The 16,563-nt window shown below is 39.2% G+C and overlaps 1 protein-coding gene and 1 pseudogene across 1 annotated transcript; one reads left to right on the top strand and one right to left on the bottom strand.

Annotated features, from left to right (window-relative positions):
- The first annotated feature begins 744 nt into the window (after positions 1 to 744).
- Positions 745 to 3,858, top strand: LOC145816958 (sugar transport protein 1-like; annotated as a pseudogene).
- A 4,120-nt stretch (positions 3,859 to 7,978) lies between these two features.
- LOC145816989 (uncharacterized) lies at positions 7,979 to 8,725 on the bottom strand. Its single transcript, XM_082912725.1, has one exon. The coding sequence runs from the start codon at positions 8,723 to 8,725 to the stop codon at positions 7,979 to 7,981; it is 747 nt and encodes a 248-aa protein (XP_082768851.1).
- Between the last annotated feature and the right edge of the window lie 7,838 nt (positions 8,726 to 16,563).

Genomic DNA, 16,563 nt, shown 5'->3' on the forward strand with positions numbered 1-16,563 from the left:
TGCACGGCCTGACTGTGAGTTAGGCCGGGCCAAATTTACACATCTTTTTTAATCATCAACCAATCATATCAGTTACACATCATTGGATCTAAAAAGTGGACTTATATATGATATATATATATATTTTAATTTATGCTTCTAAATTCAGTTCAACGAAAGAATCAAAAGATTTTAAAAATTATAAAAATTAGTAAATTTTTTTTGACTTACTTTAGCTTATTTATTTATTTTTTACTTTTTAGATTCATTACGTGCAAGGATTGAAAATAAAAATTTTAATCTAATTAAAAAAATCACTAAAAAATTAAAAAAAAAGAAAGAAAGAGGTAGTTGAATTAACATCCAAACAAACAAAATTATTTGGTTGAAGAAATCAAACCCTGTTTGGATTTAGGAAACAGAGAGAGTTCCATTCCTTGGCACTTTTCCAAATCCTAAACCGATTCAACTTTCACATTGACTCTCACTCTAATATAAGGAAAATGCTATAGGTCTCAAATTTTCTACCAAATAAATGAGTAAATGTCTCACATGACCCACAATTCACGTGAGACATTTGATCATTTATTTGGTAAAAATTTTGGTATCCTAGCATTACCCCTAATATAAACACCCCTAATCATCCTCGCCTTGCCTACAAACCCAACTCTCGCTCTTCTCTCTGCTTTTTTAGTATCGATTACTGCATATACGTGTCCTCGTCCTTGTTCTATATTTTTCTTGTTCTTGTTCTTCAATCAAGCAATGGCTGGTACTCTCATCACTCCCGGCGGTGATGATTCCCTGAAGGATTATCCCTGAAAACTGACTTGGTATGCCTTGGTAACTTGCATCGTCGCTGCCATGGGTGGGCTGATTTTTGGCTATGACATCGGTATCTCTGGTAAGCCCATCTTCAACTGAATAAATCTTCACTTCTGCTACTTTCGAAAAATATGTTGTCTATTCATAAAAAAATCAATGCCCAATTAGTACACATTAATGTCGTCTATTCATGTATATATATGATATTGATTAATAACGGTGATGATGATTAGGTGGGGTGACATCAATGGCTCCATTTCTTGACAAGTTTTTCCCGTCTGTGTATCGGAAGGAAGAGCTCGATCACTCTACCAATCAGTACTGCAAGTTCAACAGCCAAACGCTGACCATGTTTACGTCGTCCCTGTATTTGGCTGCTCTTTTTGCATCCTTCTTCGCCTCGACGATGACCAAGAAACTGGGTTGCAAGTTTTCCATGCTTATGGGCAATTGTATCTTTTGTTGTAGTGCTCTTCTCAACGCCTTCGCTGTACACCTCGCTATGCTCATCATCGGTCGAATTTTGTTAGGTGTTGGTGTTGGTTTCGCCACTCAGGTAACTCAATTCATAAAAACTCTCTTTCTTTCTTTCTTTCTTTCTTTCTTTCTTTCTTTCTTTCTTTGCTCCAATCCAATATTATTACGTACAGTCGCACTATGATTGAACATAATAATGTATGTTTGTATTTAATAATTTACTAAATTCTAAATTAATTAATTTCAGCCACATCACATCCTCTAACTTGTCTGTTTTGAAAAATCTAGAAATCCCTTAGATGTTGATTTGAGATTATGTATCCATTTTAAGCAGTAAGCAACAATCCCAATCAAACAATCAAGACAAATCGACACAACGATTTTACGTGAAAAAACCATAATTGGATACCTCCAATTGAGATAAAAAATCACGGGCAACAGCCACAAAACAATCCACTAAGAAGATATAAAGGAATTACACAGGTATACTCTTAATTACCTAGCGAATCCACGCCCGAATTGAACCAACCCCTATATGCCTCTTCCAACCCCGTCTTCACCTCGGAATTGTCTTGACGATGAGCCACTTCAGAATCCACCAAAGCTTCAGGCTCAAATTCTTCAGAATCCACCGAAGAACAACTCTCTCTTTTAAATAGAATGAACAAACAAACCTTTGATGTATTCTTCTTAACCCATGAGTTGAATACTCAATTAAACATCAAAGAAAGCTAGCAAAATATCCTCAGATATAAACCTTAATATTGAAAAAGAAGATCTGGAGCAGTAATCCTAAAATCTGACAGAAACCCGTACTTATAGAAATCTGGAACTGCGAGGCTCACTCGAGCAAAGACTCTCTCGCTCGAGCGAGGAACCAAAAACACATGTTTTCCATAAGTGGCTTCGCTCGAGCCACTCAAGCTTCGCACGAGCGTAAAATCATCTCTTTCAGGTTTTTATAAGGACGCAGCCTTAGCTCCTTCGCTCAAGCGAGCAAGGGAGGAAATGCAACTTTGAATGCAATTTTGCATTTTGCTTCGGGGGCGTTGGCCCTCGACCCTGCCGTGGCGCTGGCCCAGACCCGCCAAGGGCTGCTGCCCCCTCGACCCCCGTGAGCTGACCGGGCAGGTCGATCCCCGTTATAATCAGTGAAGTGACAATCTTGAAAGTATTAACATCACAAACTTCTTTGCACGGCACAATTCGGGTTGGATTTGCATCTAACAAACTCATAGCCTCACTGAAATAAAAGTGCGAAAACAAGTACAACTGAAAGGCGTTTTGTTAAACGGGATTGCCAAGAATAAAAGCCTAACATGTTTCAAATTACAGTCAGTGCCACTGTTTGTATCAGAGATGGCTACACACAGATACCGCGGAACCCTCAACGTCTGCTTCCAACTATTCATCACAATTGGCATTTTGATTGTCGGCCTTGTCAACTACTTCACCAACATGATTAAGGGCAACTTGGGTTGGCGCATCAGCTTAGGTGGTGCGGCTGTTCCAGCCGTCCTCATGATCCTCTCATCTCTCGAAGTCTCCGAAACCCCAAACTCCCTCATCGAGAGAGGCCACTTCGAAGCCAAGAAGCAGCTCCAGCGCATCCTCAGAGTTGCCCATGTCCAACCCGAGTTCAACGATCTGGTGGATGCAGGTGCAGCCTCAAAGGAAGTGGAACACCCATGGAGGAACCTATTGATGAGCAAGTATAGGCCTCAGTTTTGTTTAGCTATGTTGATTCCGATGTTTCAACAACTCACTGGGATCAATGTAGTTATGTTCTACGCTCCTGTGTTGTTCAAGACCGTTGGGTTCTAGAGCAAAACTTCGCTTGCATCGGCCATGATCACCGGTGGTGTGAATGTTCTTGCGACATTTATCTCTGTTTTTGGGACTGATAGGTGGGGGAGGAAACCCCTGTTTCTATGGGGAGGTGGCATCATGCTTGTGCTTCAGGTAATCCTTGTAACCAATTCTTTTTCTCCATCATCTTTCTATTTATGTATTGATTTTGTGTCCAAATTTTCAAGTTTGTAAAACACACTAGTATTGTATTTGCACTATTTTATTACATGCTAAATTTTTTACTTATATTTTTTTTTATTGTGTATGTGTTATTTATATATGCAGAGTGCAGTAGCAGTTCTTATTTGCGCTAAATTTGGAGTAACAGGAGATGCTTTTGATTTGGGAATCCTATATATTCAAGCATCCTAGTATGTTGCATCTGCATCTTCATCACAGCTTTTGCATTTTCATGGGGTCCTCTAGGATGGTTGGTGCCTAGCAAAATCTTCCCTCTCGAGATTCATTCATCCGCGTAGAGTATCGTCGTGGCTGTGAATATGTCATTCACTTTCCTCGTTGCCCAAGTGTTCCTTGCTACTCTTTGCATGGTCAAATTCGGCCTATTCGTCATCTTTGCAGGTTTAGTGCTAATCTTGAGCCTCTTCGTCATCTTCTTCGTACAATATACCCATCGAGGAAATGTCACAAGTGTGTAGAGGGCACTGGTACTGGAAAAATTTTGTTGATAAAAAGGAAATCGAGATGAAGAATGAAAGGCCTTAGAAAGATATACATAGCTAGTCCGCATGTCATCATTAGTATTTTTTTTTTTTTTTGGGTTTTAACTTTTGTTTTTAGTTGTTCCATGTAGAGACATGGAACAACTATATAGCTCTTATTCATATTTTTCTATGAAATACAAGTCCATATATATAGACTATCATACAGAATTTATTCTAGACAATCCCTGCAATCACTTTTCTTTACAACTCATGCCACATGCACTCTTGCTTTACAATTCATGCCACATGCACACTTGCTTTACAACTCATGCCACACTCACTCTCATTTTACAACTCATGCCAACACTCCCCCTCAAGTTGGTGCAAAGATGTCGCCAATGCCCAACTTGTCGAGTGAGTTGTAGAACATTTTACTTGACACGCCTTTAGTTAGAATGTCTGCCAGTTGATCTTCCGATTTAACAAACGGAAACTGAACTATCCCAGTCTCGAGCTTTTCCTTGATGAAATGTCGATCCACTTCAACATGCTTTGTACGATCATGTTGGACCGGATTGTGAGCAATACTAATGGCTGCTTTGTTATCACAAAATAACTCCATTGCTGAAGCAGGTGGGAAACCAAATTCTGTAAGTAACTTCCTTAACCAAAGGAGTTCGCAAAGTCTCTTATTCATCGCTCTGAACTCAGCTTCTACACTAGAAAGAGCCACGACCTTTTGTTTCTTACTCCTCCAAGTAACAAGGTTTCCTCCTACAAAGGTGAAATATCCCGAAGTAGATCTTCTGTCAGTATTGTTGCCTGCCCAATCTGCATCTGTGTAACAACCAATATTTAGATGATTATCCTTAGAGAACATAAGTCCTTTCCCTGGGGCTGATTTCAAGTATCGAAGTATTCGAACAACTGCATTCATATGATCTTTACTAGGACAGTGCATGAATTGACTTACAACGCTCACAACATATGTGATATCCGGTCGAGTATGTGCCAAATAGATTAGTCTTCCAACTATCCTTTGATACCTCTCTTTATTCGTAGGTAGCTGATCAGAATACTCTCCTAGGTGATGATTCTGAACAATTGGAGTGTCCTCAGCCTTACAATCAAGCATTCCAGTTTCTGCGAGTAAATCCAACACATACTTTCTTTGGGATAGAAAGATGCCTTGCTTTGACCGAGCCACCTCAATTCCCAAAAAATACTTCAACCCACCCAAATTTTTCATTTCAAATTCGATCGCCAAATATTCTTGGAGTTTAGAAATCCCCCCAACGTCATCTCCAGTAATTATCATATCATCAACATAAATAATCAATGCTGTTATCTTTCCCTTGTAGTGTTTTAGGAATAGCGTATGATCTGAATTGCTCTGCTTGAAATCACATTGTCGCATAGCCATGCTAAACCGTCCAAACCATGCACGGGGAGATTGCTTCAAGCCGTATAGTGCCTTATTCAGTTTACACACGACTCCATTTTGAGAAGATGAAAATCCAGGTGGAACATCCATATATACTTCCTCCTTGAGATCACCATGAAGGAAGGCATTCCGTACGTCAAACTGATGCAGTGGCCAATCTAGATTAGCTGCAAGAGACAATAATACCCTGACTGTGTTCAGCTTCGCCACTGGAGAGAACGTCTCATGATAATCTATGCCATAAGTCTGTGTGTACCCCTTCGCCACAAGTCTTGCCTTATACCTCTCAATAGATCCGTCAGCCTTGTGTTTGATAGAAAAGACCCATTTGCATCTGACAGTCTTCTTCCCTTTCGGCAGAGGAATAAGTGTCCATGTCTGATTTTTCTGAAGAGCTGCCATTTCCTCTTGTATAGCATGCATCCATTTCGGATCACTCAAGGCTTCGGGTACTTGGTTAGGAATATGATCAACAGACAACTGGTGTACAAATGTTTTGAGTGAATCTGATAACCTCTGAGATGAGACATGGTTGGCAATCGGATATATGGATTTCTTACTCACATGATCTGGAGAGTATCGGTCTGGTGGTTTTCCACGGTTATGCCTGAAAGGTAATTGATAACCAACAGAAGTATCACAAGCATTATCAGGAGGAGGAGTAGTTACCTTACGAATATTCTCAAGAGATTGATCAGTCTCGGGTATTAGAGGTTGATGAGGGGGGTCTTCATCGTCGAGACTTCAACTAGGTTCTTCGCTACAGTCAGCCATACAAGCTGGTGTAGTTATGATTTCCATTCCAGGGTCAGCAGTCCTTCCTGATACATCAGTAGGAGCGGCGGCTGTAGTAGTGGTAGAAGCTGCGGTAGGCTCGGGATAAGCTACTTTTGTCCCCATTGCGAGGAAATCGAAAACAGCCCAATTCTGCTCTTCATTATGTCGTATCTCCCCCTGAAGAGGAGAATCGGTCATGGGGTTAGGGAAAAAGAACTCAGACTCGAGAAATGTGACATCCATGGTAACATAAGTACGTCGGGTGGGGGGATGATAACATCGATACCCTTTCTGATGCGTTGCATAGCCCAGGAAAAAACAACGTAGAGCACAAGGATCAAGCTTAGTACGTTGAGGTTTCGGGAGATGTACGAAAGAAACACACCCAAATATCCGAGGTGGGAGCATCAGGACAGAGGGTAAAGAGCCATGGCATGAGAGAGCCTGAAGCGGTGTCTGAAAGTCCAAGACTTTGGAAGGCATGCGATTCAACAAATAAACTGTTGTAACAATGGCATCGGCCCAATAACTACGAGGGGCATGGGCACCAATCAAAAGGGCCCAAGCAGTCTCCAAGATATGTCTGTTTTTCCGTTCCGCCACACCATTCTGTTGAGGAGTGGCAGAGCAACTGGTCTCATGAATGAGACCACGAGTGTTAAAGTAACTCTTGAATGCATCATTCATATATTCGCCACCATTATCGGAGCGGAGAATCTGAAGCTTGGCAGAGAATTGAGTCTGAATCATGGCATGGAAGGACTGGAAAAGAGGAAATACGTCACTCTTATGTTTCAACAAATAAACCCAAGTCATGCGAGTACAGTCATCCACAAAGGTCACAAACCAATGAATCCCAGAAGGAGTTAAAACTGGAGAAGGTCCCCAAACATCGGAGTGTACCAAAGTAAATGGAACATTACTTTTATTCAAACTCAAAGGATAAGGCACATGGTGACTCTTGGCCAAAATGCAAGTGTCATATTTAAAATCAGACTCACTAATGGCAGAAAATAAATCGGGTAACAAATGCTTTAAGTAGCTAAAGGATGGATGCCCCAAGCGACGATGCCAAAGCCAAATCTGTTGACGTTTCACATTAGGCACTTGTTGTACATGATGAGGTTGGCCGGGACTGAAATCATCCATAACATATAGCCCCCCCCCTCTTAGTACCACGACCAATGATCTCCTTGGTGAGAATATTCTGAAGAAAACAAAACTTGGGATATATTAGTGCACAACAATTGAATTCTTCAGTAGCTTGTCCCACAGATATTAATTTACTTGATAGGGATGGAACAAGTAAAGTGTTTGACAATGAGAGTGAGGAAGAGAGAGAAACAGTGCCGGCTCCTGTAACCGGATAAGTGACCCCATTGGCATTAGCAATATTTACCCGTTTTGGTTGAGTAATAGAAGTAAAGTCATTGGGATCAAACGTCATATGATCGGTGGCTCCCGAATCAAGTATCCAACCATTAAAGGCATCCGGAGTGGAATTAAATAAAGCGTAACCATAGTTACCTGAAGCACTGAAAGGGGTAGAGCCATCTAGGAGATGAGAAGTACTTGTGGACGTTAGAAGAGATAACTCGGGATCCGCATGTGCTAAAGCAGCCCGTCCCGAAACACTGTTGACAGCAGCTTCACTTTCACTTTGTTTTCGGGCTTTGAACTCGTCCCACAATTCTGGAAATCCATGTAATTTAAAACAAGTCTCACGGGTGTGTTTGGGCTTGCCACAATAAGTACATCCATGACCTTCAGTAGATGGCTGCCCAGAGCTACGACGGCTGGAAGAAGACAAACCAGATTTGGGCAGCGCTGCACTGGACCGAGTTCCAGCTGCAGGCCGAGTTCCAGTTGCAGATTTCCCAGTTGGGACCATCGATAGCTGCTGTTTCAGAGGCTGCGGATTGGAATGGGTTCCTCCTCGAGATGCCATAGCAGCGCCAACCTATCCATCTGTGCTGACCATCATCACGGACTGTCGTGAATCTTCACGGCGAACATAGGCATATGCCTGTTCGACTGAGGGGAACGGGTTCATGAGGAGTACGTCGCCACGAACCTTGTCAAGCCGATCGTCTAAGCCATCAAGAAAGGTATACACTCGATCCTCTTGTAGAATGGAAGTAAATTTCTGAATATCATTGGGACAGACCATCGGATTGGGGCGTCGGAAATCGATCTCCCTCCATAAGGCCTGAAGGCCATTGTAGTAGGTTTCAATTTGCCCACCGCCCTGTCGCATCTTGGTCACCCGTTTCTTGAGATCATAAACCTGCGATGTGTCTGTGCCATCAAAAAAAGTTGTGGCAATGGCATCCCACACTGCTTTTGCCGTTGGGAATTGAATGAAATTACCAATCATGCTTGGTTCCATGGAGTTAATTAACCACCCTTTCACAATCGAATTTTCAGTCCGCCATTTTCGCCATGTTGGGTCAGTTTGTTGGGGCTGGTGGAGATCTCCATTGATGTATCCAAGTTTATCCTTGCCGGAGATATACATCTCCAAAACTTGGGACCACAGAGCATAGTTGGTGCCATCCAACTTGATGCCGATCGGTGCAGCGGAAATTTCATGGGTTGGTGTCTGGTTTTGAGTCAGGGTCTGGGACAGTAAATCTGTCATTCTGGATGTTAGGTCTTCTAGGGTTGGGTTGGTAATAGATGTTTGGTCTGTGGATGGAGTTGCCATAGTCGGCTAGGTCTGGTGAAGGTGTAAAGTGTGAAGCAGAAAGCCTAGGATCTCTGCTCTGATACCATGTAGAGACATGGAACAACTATATAGCTCTTATTCATATTTTTCTATGAAATACAAGTCCATATATATAGACTATCATACAGAATTTATTCTAGACAATCCCTGCAATCACTTTTCTTTACAACTCATGCCACATGCACTCTTGCTTTACAATTCATGCCATATGCACACTTGCTTTACAACTCATGCCACACTCACTCTCATTTTCGTCATCTTCTTCGTACAATATACCCATCGAGGAAATGTCACAAGTGTGTAGAGGGCACTGGTACTGGAAAAATTTTGTTGATAAAAAGGAAATCGAGGTGAAGAATGAAAGTCCTTAGAAAGATATACATAGCTAGTCCGCATGTCATCATTAGTATTTTTTTTTTTTTTTTTGGGTTTTAACTTTTGTTTTTATTAATACTTTTAAGTTCAACAAAAAAACAAGGTTGTTAGGATTCTTTTGTATAAATTTTACTGGTCTTATTACATTAATTTGTGGTTGTGTTTTGACGTTTTCTGGGCAACCAAGCAGTGTGTGATGGGAAAATACAAACAGAACTATAAAGAAAATTCCAGAAAACCCATTTATTGTCTTGTTTGGTTATTTAGACAAATGAGAGGAATAGAGGACAGAAATTTGAATCCCTTAGTCTAGGTTGGTTTGGCCTTTTGAATGAACAATTCATATGATTCGAGACATATGGGTGTTTTCGAGATAGCTGACTTTGAAACTTTGGATTTACCGGTTTCAAAAAATAAAATTCAGTGCTTCAAGATTTACGTTTTTCCTTTTGCACGTTGTCTTTACAACCAAAAGTGTACGTATAGTAACAGGGTAGGTACAATTCTCCACAGCTGAAGTTACAGATGTTAAAACTCAACATCTATAAAGTTAATTTTACAAAAACTGATGTGCTTGTATCGACTTGGTCGCTGATTTTTTTTTTTGGCAGTGTGTAAAATCAAGTCCTATAACCTTTTTGGTAGCATAACATACTTGCCGGTTCATTGAAGTAATTTCCACTCTCACTATGTTCCAACTAAGCCTTTTCAATATTTGGAATTGGAACTTATGCCTGGTGCTAGAAGGGTGCTGCCCAATGCGCTTGAACATATAATTTCTATTTTCATTTACAAACCATTGTTTTTATTTTGGGTAAGCTACCAATAGGTCCTAATAGTTGGACATAATTCCCATCAAGTCTAATTAAAAATAAGTCTTGATAAAATTGTCGCTAAAAATAATTTTTGTGACAATTTTTTATATGTCGCTAAAAATTAACAATTAGTGACTTATTTTGTCATGATTTTTATAAATTATCGCTAAAACTTACAATTAGTGACTTTTTTTATGACAAATTTTTTCTATAGGACCTATTAGATAATAAATCCACTTATTAAGACCTACACGTAAGTACCCTTTTTATTTTTTGAAAGAACTATACACTTCTTCTTTGATCAATTAACGAGTCTCTCATCTCCCTGTCTTTCTATATATTCTCAAATTCATTTATTATTATTATTATTATTTTTAAATTAAAAAAAAAAACTTAGTAGGGGGTGTTGGCCTTAGCTAATATTGATAGCATAAATCTTGTAAGCCAAAGACCTAGTACTACTAGGCCATGTTTGTTTGGACGGATTGGATTAGCATTCCCATGACTAATAGTCCTAGGACTACGAATCCGTTGGATTATGTATCCTATCTTCATTAATAGTCAAGTTTAAAATAATTAATCCGTACTTCAATTGTTTAATCAAATATCGGATTAATAATTTTATTAGACTATTAGTCCAATCCCAAGCTCATGTCCACCCAAACAAACATGACGCTAGGGGAATGCATGAGTACATGTCTAGCAACTCTTTAGGATTTAATAGAAAATCAATGAAAATGAAGGAACAAAATAATTTTTTTGATCTAGTAGTAGTACTAATGTAATTTGGCTTTGGTTTTGGAACAATATTACCAAAAAACACTAATACCTTAGTCCTCAGTGATTTGCACTTTGGAACATACATTCTTAAAAATGGCACAATTTTGTTCTAAAGTGGTGAATTTAGTGAGTCAAAACGACCAAAAAAAATTTGCCATTTTATTTCCTTAAAGGTTTCTTTAGGAGGAAAAAAACACAAATTAAAATCTAAGGAGAGTGGAGTTTTGGTACGCCAAAATGTTTTAAAAAATGAGCATAATACTCTTATAAATGTGTTTTATATGATTAATTTGAAGAAAAATAGACTATAATTTGTTAAATGTCTGATTGTTAAAATGAAATTTCTCTATAAGTATCTCAAGTTCTAGTAGTATAATCTATAAAAGTCTACTCCTATGGTGTCACATTTCAAAGCATTCGGTGTATAATGTTTCTGTTTTGTTCTGCATAACTAAAACGATCTTGTGTTTCTGGTAACATAGTATTGGTATAAAGAAATTTTGCTCTCTTAGCCATATGATTATTTCAAGATGTGTTTGGAGATCTTTATTTTTTATTTTTTGTTTTAATTTTTCCTACGGCAAGTCTATCATTCACTTTTTAGTCATAATTGCTAGGTCCACACACCCTAGTAATGCAAGTTCAACATCCACTTTTTTTTTTCTTTCTTTTTTTAATAATAACTTTGTTGCTTGTTTAGATTTCATTTTTGTTAATGGAGAAAAATGTACATTGAGGGCCTACTTTCTTAATTGAACTCTAAATTTAAGGCATGACTAACTTTTGAATGATAAACATAAAAGAAAAAGAAAACAGAACCGTATCATTGAGGTGAAACTCAGAAATAAACTCAACATAAGGCATTAGTAACAGAATACCACTAACAAACAAATTACAATTAGTGAACTGATGTCATTATACTAATGCCACATACTCCTGCCACCTTGGGCAATCTATTACATCTTTTGAAATGTCGCATTATAGTCTACACGTTCAATTTGAAAAATTTTGCAAATCCTCTCACGCCAAATGTCATAACCACTGTAGCAAAAGTTTGATCTGGTCTGGAATTTGTAATCTAGCAAACTACTTCAAGAACCATTTTAGGGAAGGATTTTCCTTTCAAGTTCCTATTTAGCCAGTGAACCGTTATGGTTCTTTTTCATTCTTTAGGATCTCATTTTTGTTCTTATAATTGAACTATTTTATATGTTAGTGCCGTCATAGAACCATGGATTTTGTGGCTGCCTGGAAGAATCTGAAGAAAGACAAGCCATGTACTATCAAGTTTTGTCACAAATGCCTCTGTAACAGGTTATATACAATGATGTGCTTCTTGTAATTTAGTAGTTTATTTTTTGATGTGTGCATTGATGGGAGAAACGAACACCGATTCAACAACCCAAATCAAACACAAATTACCGAAAATAAAATATTCTCCCTCTTTATGTGAATCTGCTAGGAAGCAATTAAATTGAGCACAAAATATATAACAAAATGGAATCAAAGGCACATGCACAAAAACACGAGCAATTTTTATGTGGAAAATCTTCTCGGTGTGAGAATGAAAAACCACGGGACCTTAGTCCACCAAAATCTCCACTATCAACAAATAATGGGTGTACAACAAGTTCTCTCTAGCTATAACTAGAGGCAAACAACAAAGATACAAACTCAAGAAATAAACATTCTTGGCAACAAAAAAAGAGAGATCTCACCAAAAACAGGGGACTGTTCCAGAACCCAAAAGCTGCTACAGAATGCTCTAAAACCAATCTCCACCGCTCAGATTTTAAAGCCCTGAGTCACAAACCTACTCACTAAATTTCAGCTCAATCGGACCATGGATGCTTGCCGATCGGAGCTTTTGATCAGATCTGAGCAGAATCTTCAAGAACACTTTGAAGCCTTTTTTTTTCTCTGTTTTGGACTGCAACTTCTCTCTTTCTCTCTTAGATTTTTTGGCAACAAATGGGGGTGCCTCTATTTACACACCACATTTTGTCTCAAGACATACCATTATCGATTATTTTTTATTACAATAATGACCTTATCTAAAATGACGACAAAAGAATATCAATACACACCTTAGTTGAATACACAACATCCAAACCCTAACCCTAGCCACCATTGTTGCAGCTGCCGCCATTTCACTGCCGCTGCCTCATCGCCCCTCTCTAGCTTCGGCGAATCCCCATCACCACAAACCCTCGCTGTCTCTCTGCCATATCTGCATCAATGTAGCCAACTAAAATTGGTTTTCCACTTCCAAAACTAAGTGTCAACCTGGAAGTGCCTCTAAGATATCTCATTATCCACTTTAGTACATTCTAATGCTCTCTTCTTGGATTTGAAAGAAATCGGCTAACTACACCAACTTTGTGAGCTATATCTGACCTTGTGGAGACCATTGCATACATTAAGCTTCCTACAGCTGAGGCATATGGAACTCTTTCCATATCTTCCTTCTCTTTATTTGTAGAAGGGCTTTGATTAGTGCTTAACTTAAAATGAGTAGCAAGAGGTGAGCTAACCACTTTATCATTGTTCATGTTGAATCTTTCAAGCACTTTTTCAATGTACTGCTTTTGTGACATGTACAACTTCTTCTCTTTTCTGTCTCGATAAATTCGAATACCAAGAATTTGCTTTGTTGGCCCCAAGTCCTTCATGGCAAAGGACTGGCTTAGTTGCTTCTTCAATTTGTCAATTCTTGAAGGATTTCTGCCAACAATCAACATGTTATCAACATAGAGCAATAAAATAATAAAATCATCATCAGAGAATTTCTGCACAAATGCACAATGGTCAGAAATAGTTTTCATGTAGCCTTGCTCCCCCATAACTGACTCAAACTTATTGTACCACTGTTTGGGTGCTTGCTTCAAACCATAAAGACTTTTCTTTAGCTGACACACATAATCCTCTTTTCCTTTCACTCTGAAACCCTCTGCTTGTTCCGTGTAAATCTCTTCCTCCAAGTCACCATGAAGTAAGGCAGTTTGCACGTCCATTTGCTCAATCTCTAAGTCTAGACTGGCGACTAAGCCAAAAACTACACGAATGGAAGACATTTTCACAATTAGTGAGAAGATCTCATCAAAATCAAAGCCTTTTTCTCTTACTGAATCTTTTAACAACTAGTCTAGCTTTGTATCGTGGTTGTGAAGTGAGTTCATCATGTTTCACCCTATACACCCACTTGTTCTTCAAAGCTCTTTTGCCCTTAGGCAACTTCACCAACTCAAAAGTGTGATTGTCATGCAATGACTGCTTCGCATCTTACATCGCATCAACCCACTTTAGCTTATGGTCATCTTCCATGGCTTCTACATAACACTTGGGTTCTCTCCCGGCAGTCATTAACACATAGTCATCTGTATAATACCAAGTGGAAGGATGTCGGTCTATAGCAGACCTCCTGGTTGGAACATCTGGTGGTATCTTTGGTGTTAGCAACTGATCAAGAGTCTTGTCACTTGTCTCAACTTGTAAAGGGTCATTTGAATCACCTAGACCTTGTTGGTCATCTTGAACATCATGTTCAACCTGTGCAGGCAAATCTATCAACGGAACCGGATCCAAGTCAACTAGACCATCACCATACCAAGACATTGTTTTCTCTGCTTTCTCAATATCTTGTATAGTTTGATCTTCAATAAACACAACATCTCAGCTTCTCACTAGTTTCTTGACAACTGGATCATATAACCTGTAGCCAAACTCATCTAGGCCATAGCCTAGAAAGATGCACTGTCGGGTCTTCGTATCGACCTTAGACCTCACATCTTTTGGAATATGCACAAATGCCTTACACCCAAAGACACGTAAGTGATCATAGGAAACTTACCTGTCCAAACTTTGTCTAGTACATCAAGCTGAAGAGGAATATATGGTGTGATATTAAGAACATGTACAACTGTACTCAAAGCCTTACCCCAAAAGGATCTTGGTAACTGTGCCTATGAAAGCAAACATCTCACTCTTTCAACCAGTGTCCTATTCATCCTCTTAGCCAAGCCATTCAACTGTGGAGTCTTTGGAGGTGTCTTTTGATGCCTAATACCTTGTTGTCTGCAATAATGATCGAAGGGGCCTGAGTATTCTCTCCCATTATTTGTTCTGATGCACTTCAGCTTCTTCCCAATTTGTCTCTTAACCAAGGCTTGAAATTGTTTAAACACATCCAATACTTGATCTTTTCTTTTCAAGGTATAGACCCACAACTTTCTTGAGTGATCATCTATGAAGGTCAAAAAGTAAAGGGAGCCACCAAGTGTTCTCGTCATCATAGGGCCACAAACATTTGAATATATTAAGTCAAGTATATCTTGTTTTCTTGAAGAAGGGAAACTCTTGAAGAAAACTCTATTCTGTTTTCCTGCCAAGCAATGAGTACATCTTTTCAAGTGTGCACTCTTCATTCTAGACAAAAGATTCTTTTTAGCCAATATTGTCAAGCCTTTTTCACTAATGTGGGCAAGCCTCTTGTGCCATAACTCTACTGTCAACTCATCTTCCATTGCATTAATAATGCCTTTGAAGAGTCTTTCTTGCAATATGTATAAAGTAGAAAACTTCTTGCCTCGAGCTACAACCATAGCACCCCTAGTGAGCTTCCACTGACCATCATTGAAGGTGTTGCAATACCCTTCATCATCAAGTTTACCTGCAGAAATCAAGTTCATGAAGATAATAGGAATATGCCTTACATCTTTAAGAACCAACCTTGTGCCATTATTCATCTCCAAGCATACATCTCCAATACCAATGATTTTGGCCAAGCCATCATTGCCCATCTTTACTGTCTCAAAGTCACCAGGTGTATATGAAGTGAATAATTCCTCTCGAGATGTAGCATGAATGGAGGTGCCACTATCAATTACCCAATTAGTGTCATGGCATGCAATATTAATGACATCATCATCATAAACGACTAAGAAGTCTTCTGAAGTAGTAGTGGCAACACGATCATCAACCTTTTCATCATTGTTCGTTTTCTCATTCACTCTCTCCTTGTTCTCTCTCTTCAATTTTCTGCAATGTTTCTTGATGTGCCCTTTCATGCCACAATGATAGCACTCAACATTAGCAAACTTGTTGGACTTGCTTATTTTTATCTTTGTTCTTAGGACCTCTGCTCTTACTTCTCCCTTTCCTTTCTGTAACCAAAACCTCTGACTGTGAAGAGGATCCCTGTGATTTTCTTCTCATCTCTTCATTTAAAACACTGCTCGTAGCCAGATCCATATTGATTACACCATCTGGGGTCGAGTTAGATAATGACATTCTGAATGTCTCTCAAGAATTAGGCAATGTACCAAGTAAACACAACCCCTGTACCTCATCATCAAACTTGATACCTATCCTAACCAACTGATTAATTATTCCTCGGAATGTGTTCAAGTGATCTGTCAATAGGGTTCCATCTTGGTATCTCAAAGTCATCAATTGCTTTATTAGAAACATTTTATTGTTTCTAGCAAGCAACCGTTACGTAACGTCGTTAAGTAACGATTTTGGTGGTTACCGCCACCCGTTACGGCCGTTTTTGCAGTGTGACTGAGATTCACAGGTGTGTCGGCCGTAGCGGTCGTAACGGGGCCGTAACAACCGTAACGGCCTGTTACGCACCGTTACGTAACAGTTCCAAACTGTTTCTTTCATAGAGAGAAGATGGAAGATAAAGAGAGAAAATGGAGGAGCAAGAGATAAAGAGAGAGAAGAGGGAAGATGAATAACATATTATTGATTTGTTGAAGCTGTAAGACCTATGTTATTCTACTCAGCTACTATCACTCAACCATTTTGTTTGTGTGTGTCTATCTATATATTGTTTGATAATAA

The sequence above is a fragment of the Camellia sinensis genome, chromosome 2 (genome assembly GCF_055761805.1).
Source record: "Camellia sinensis isolate YWXY chromosome 2, ASM5576180v1, whole genome shotgun sequence".
Lineage (NCBI taxonomy): Eukaryota > Viridiplantae > Streptophyta > Magnoliopsida > Ericales > Theaceae > Camellia > Camellia sinensis.

What these genes read in the sequence shown, in the direction of transcription:
- LOC145816989 (XM_082912725.1), bottom strand. Translation starts at nt 8,725, where the DNA reads ATGGCAACTCCATCCACAGACCAAACATCTATTACCAACCCAACCCTA.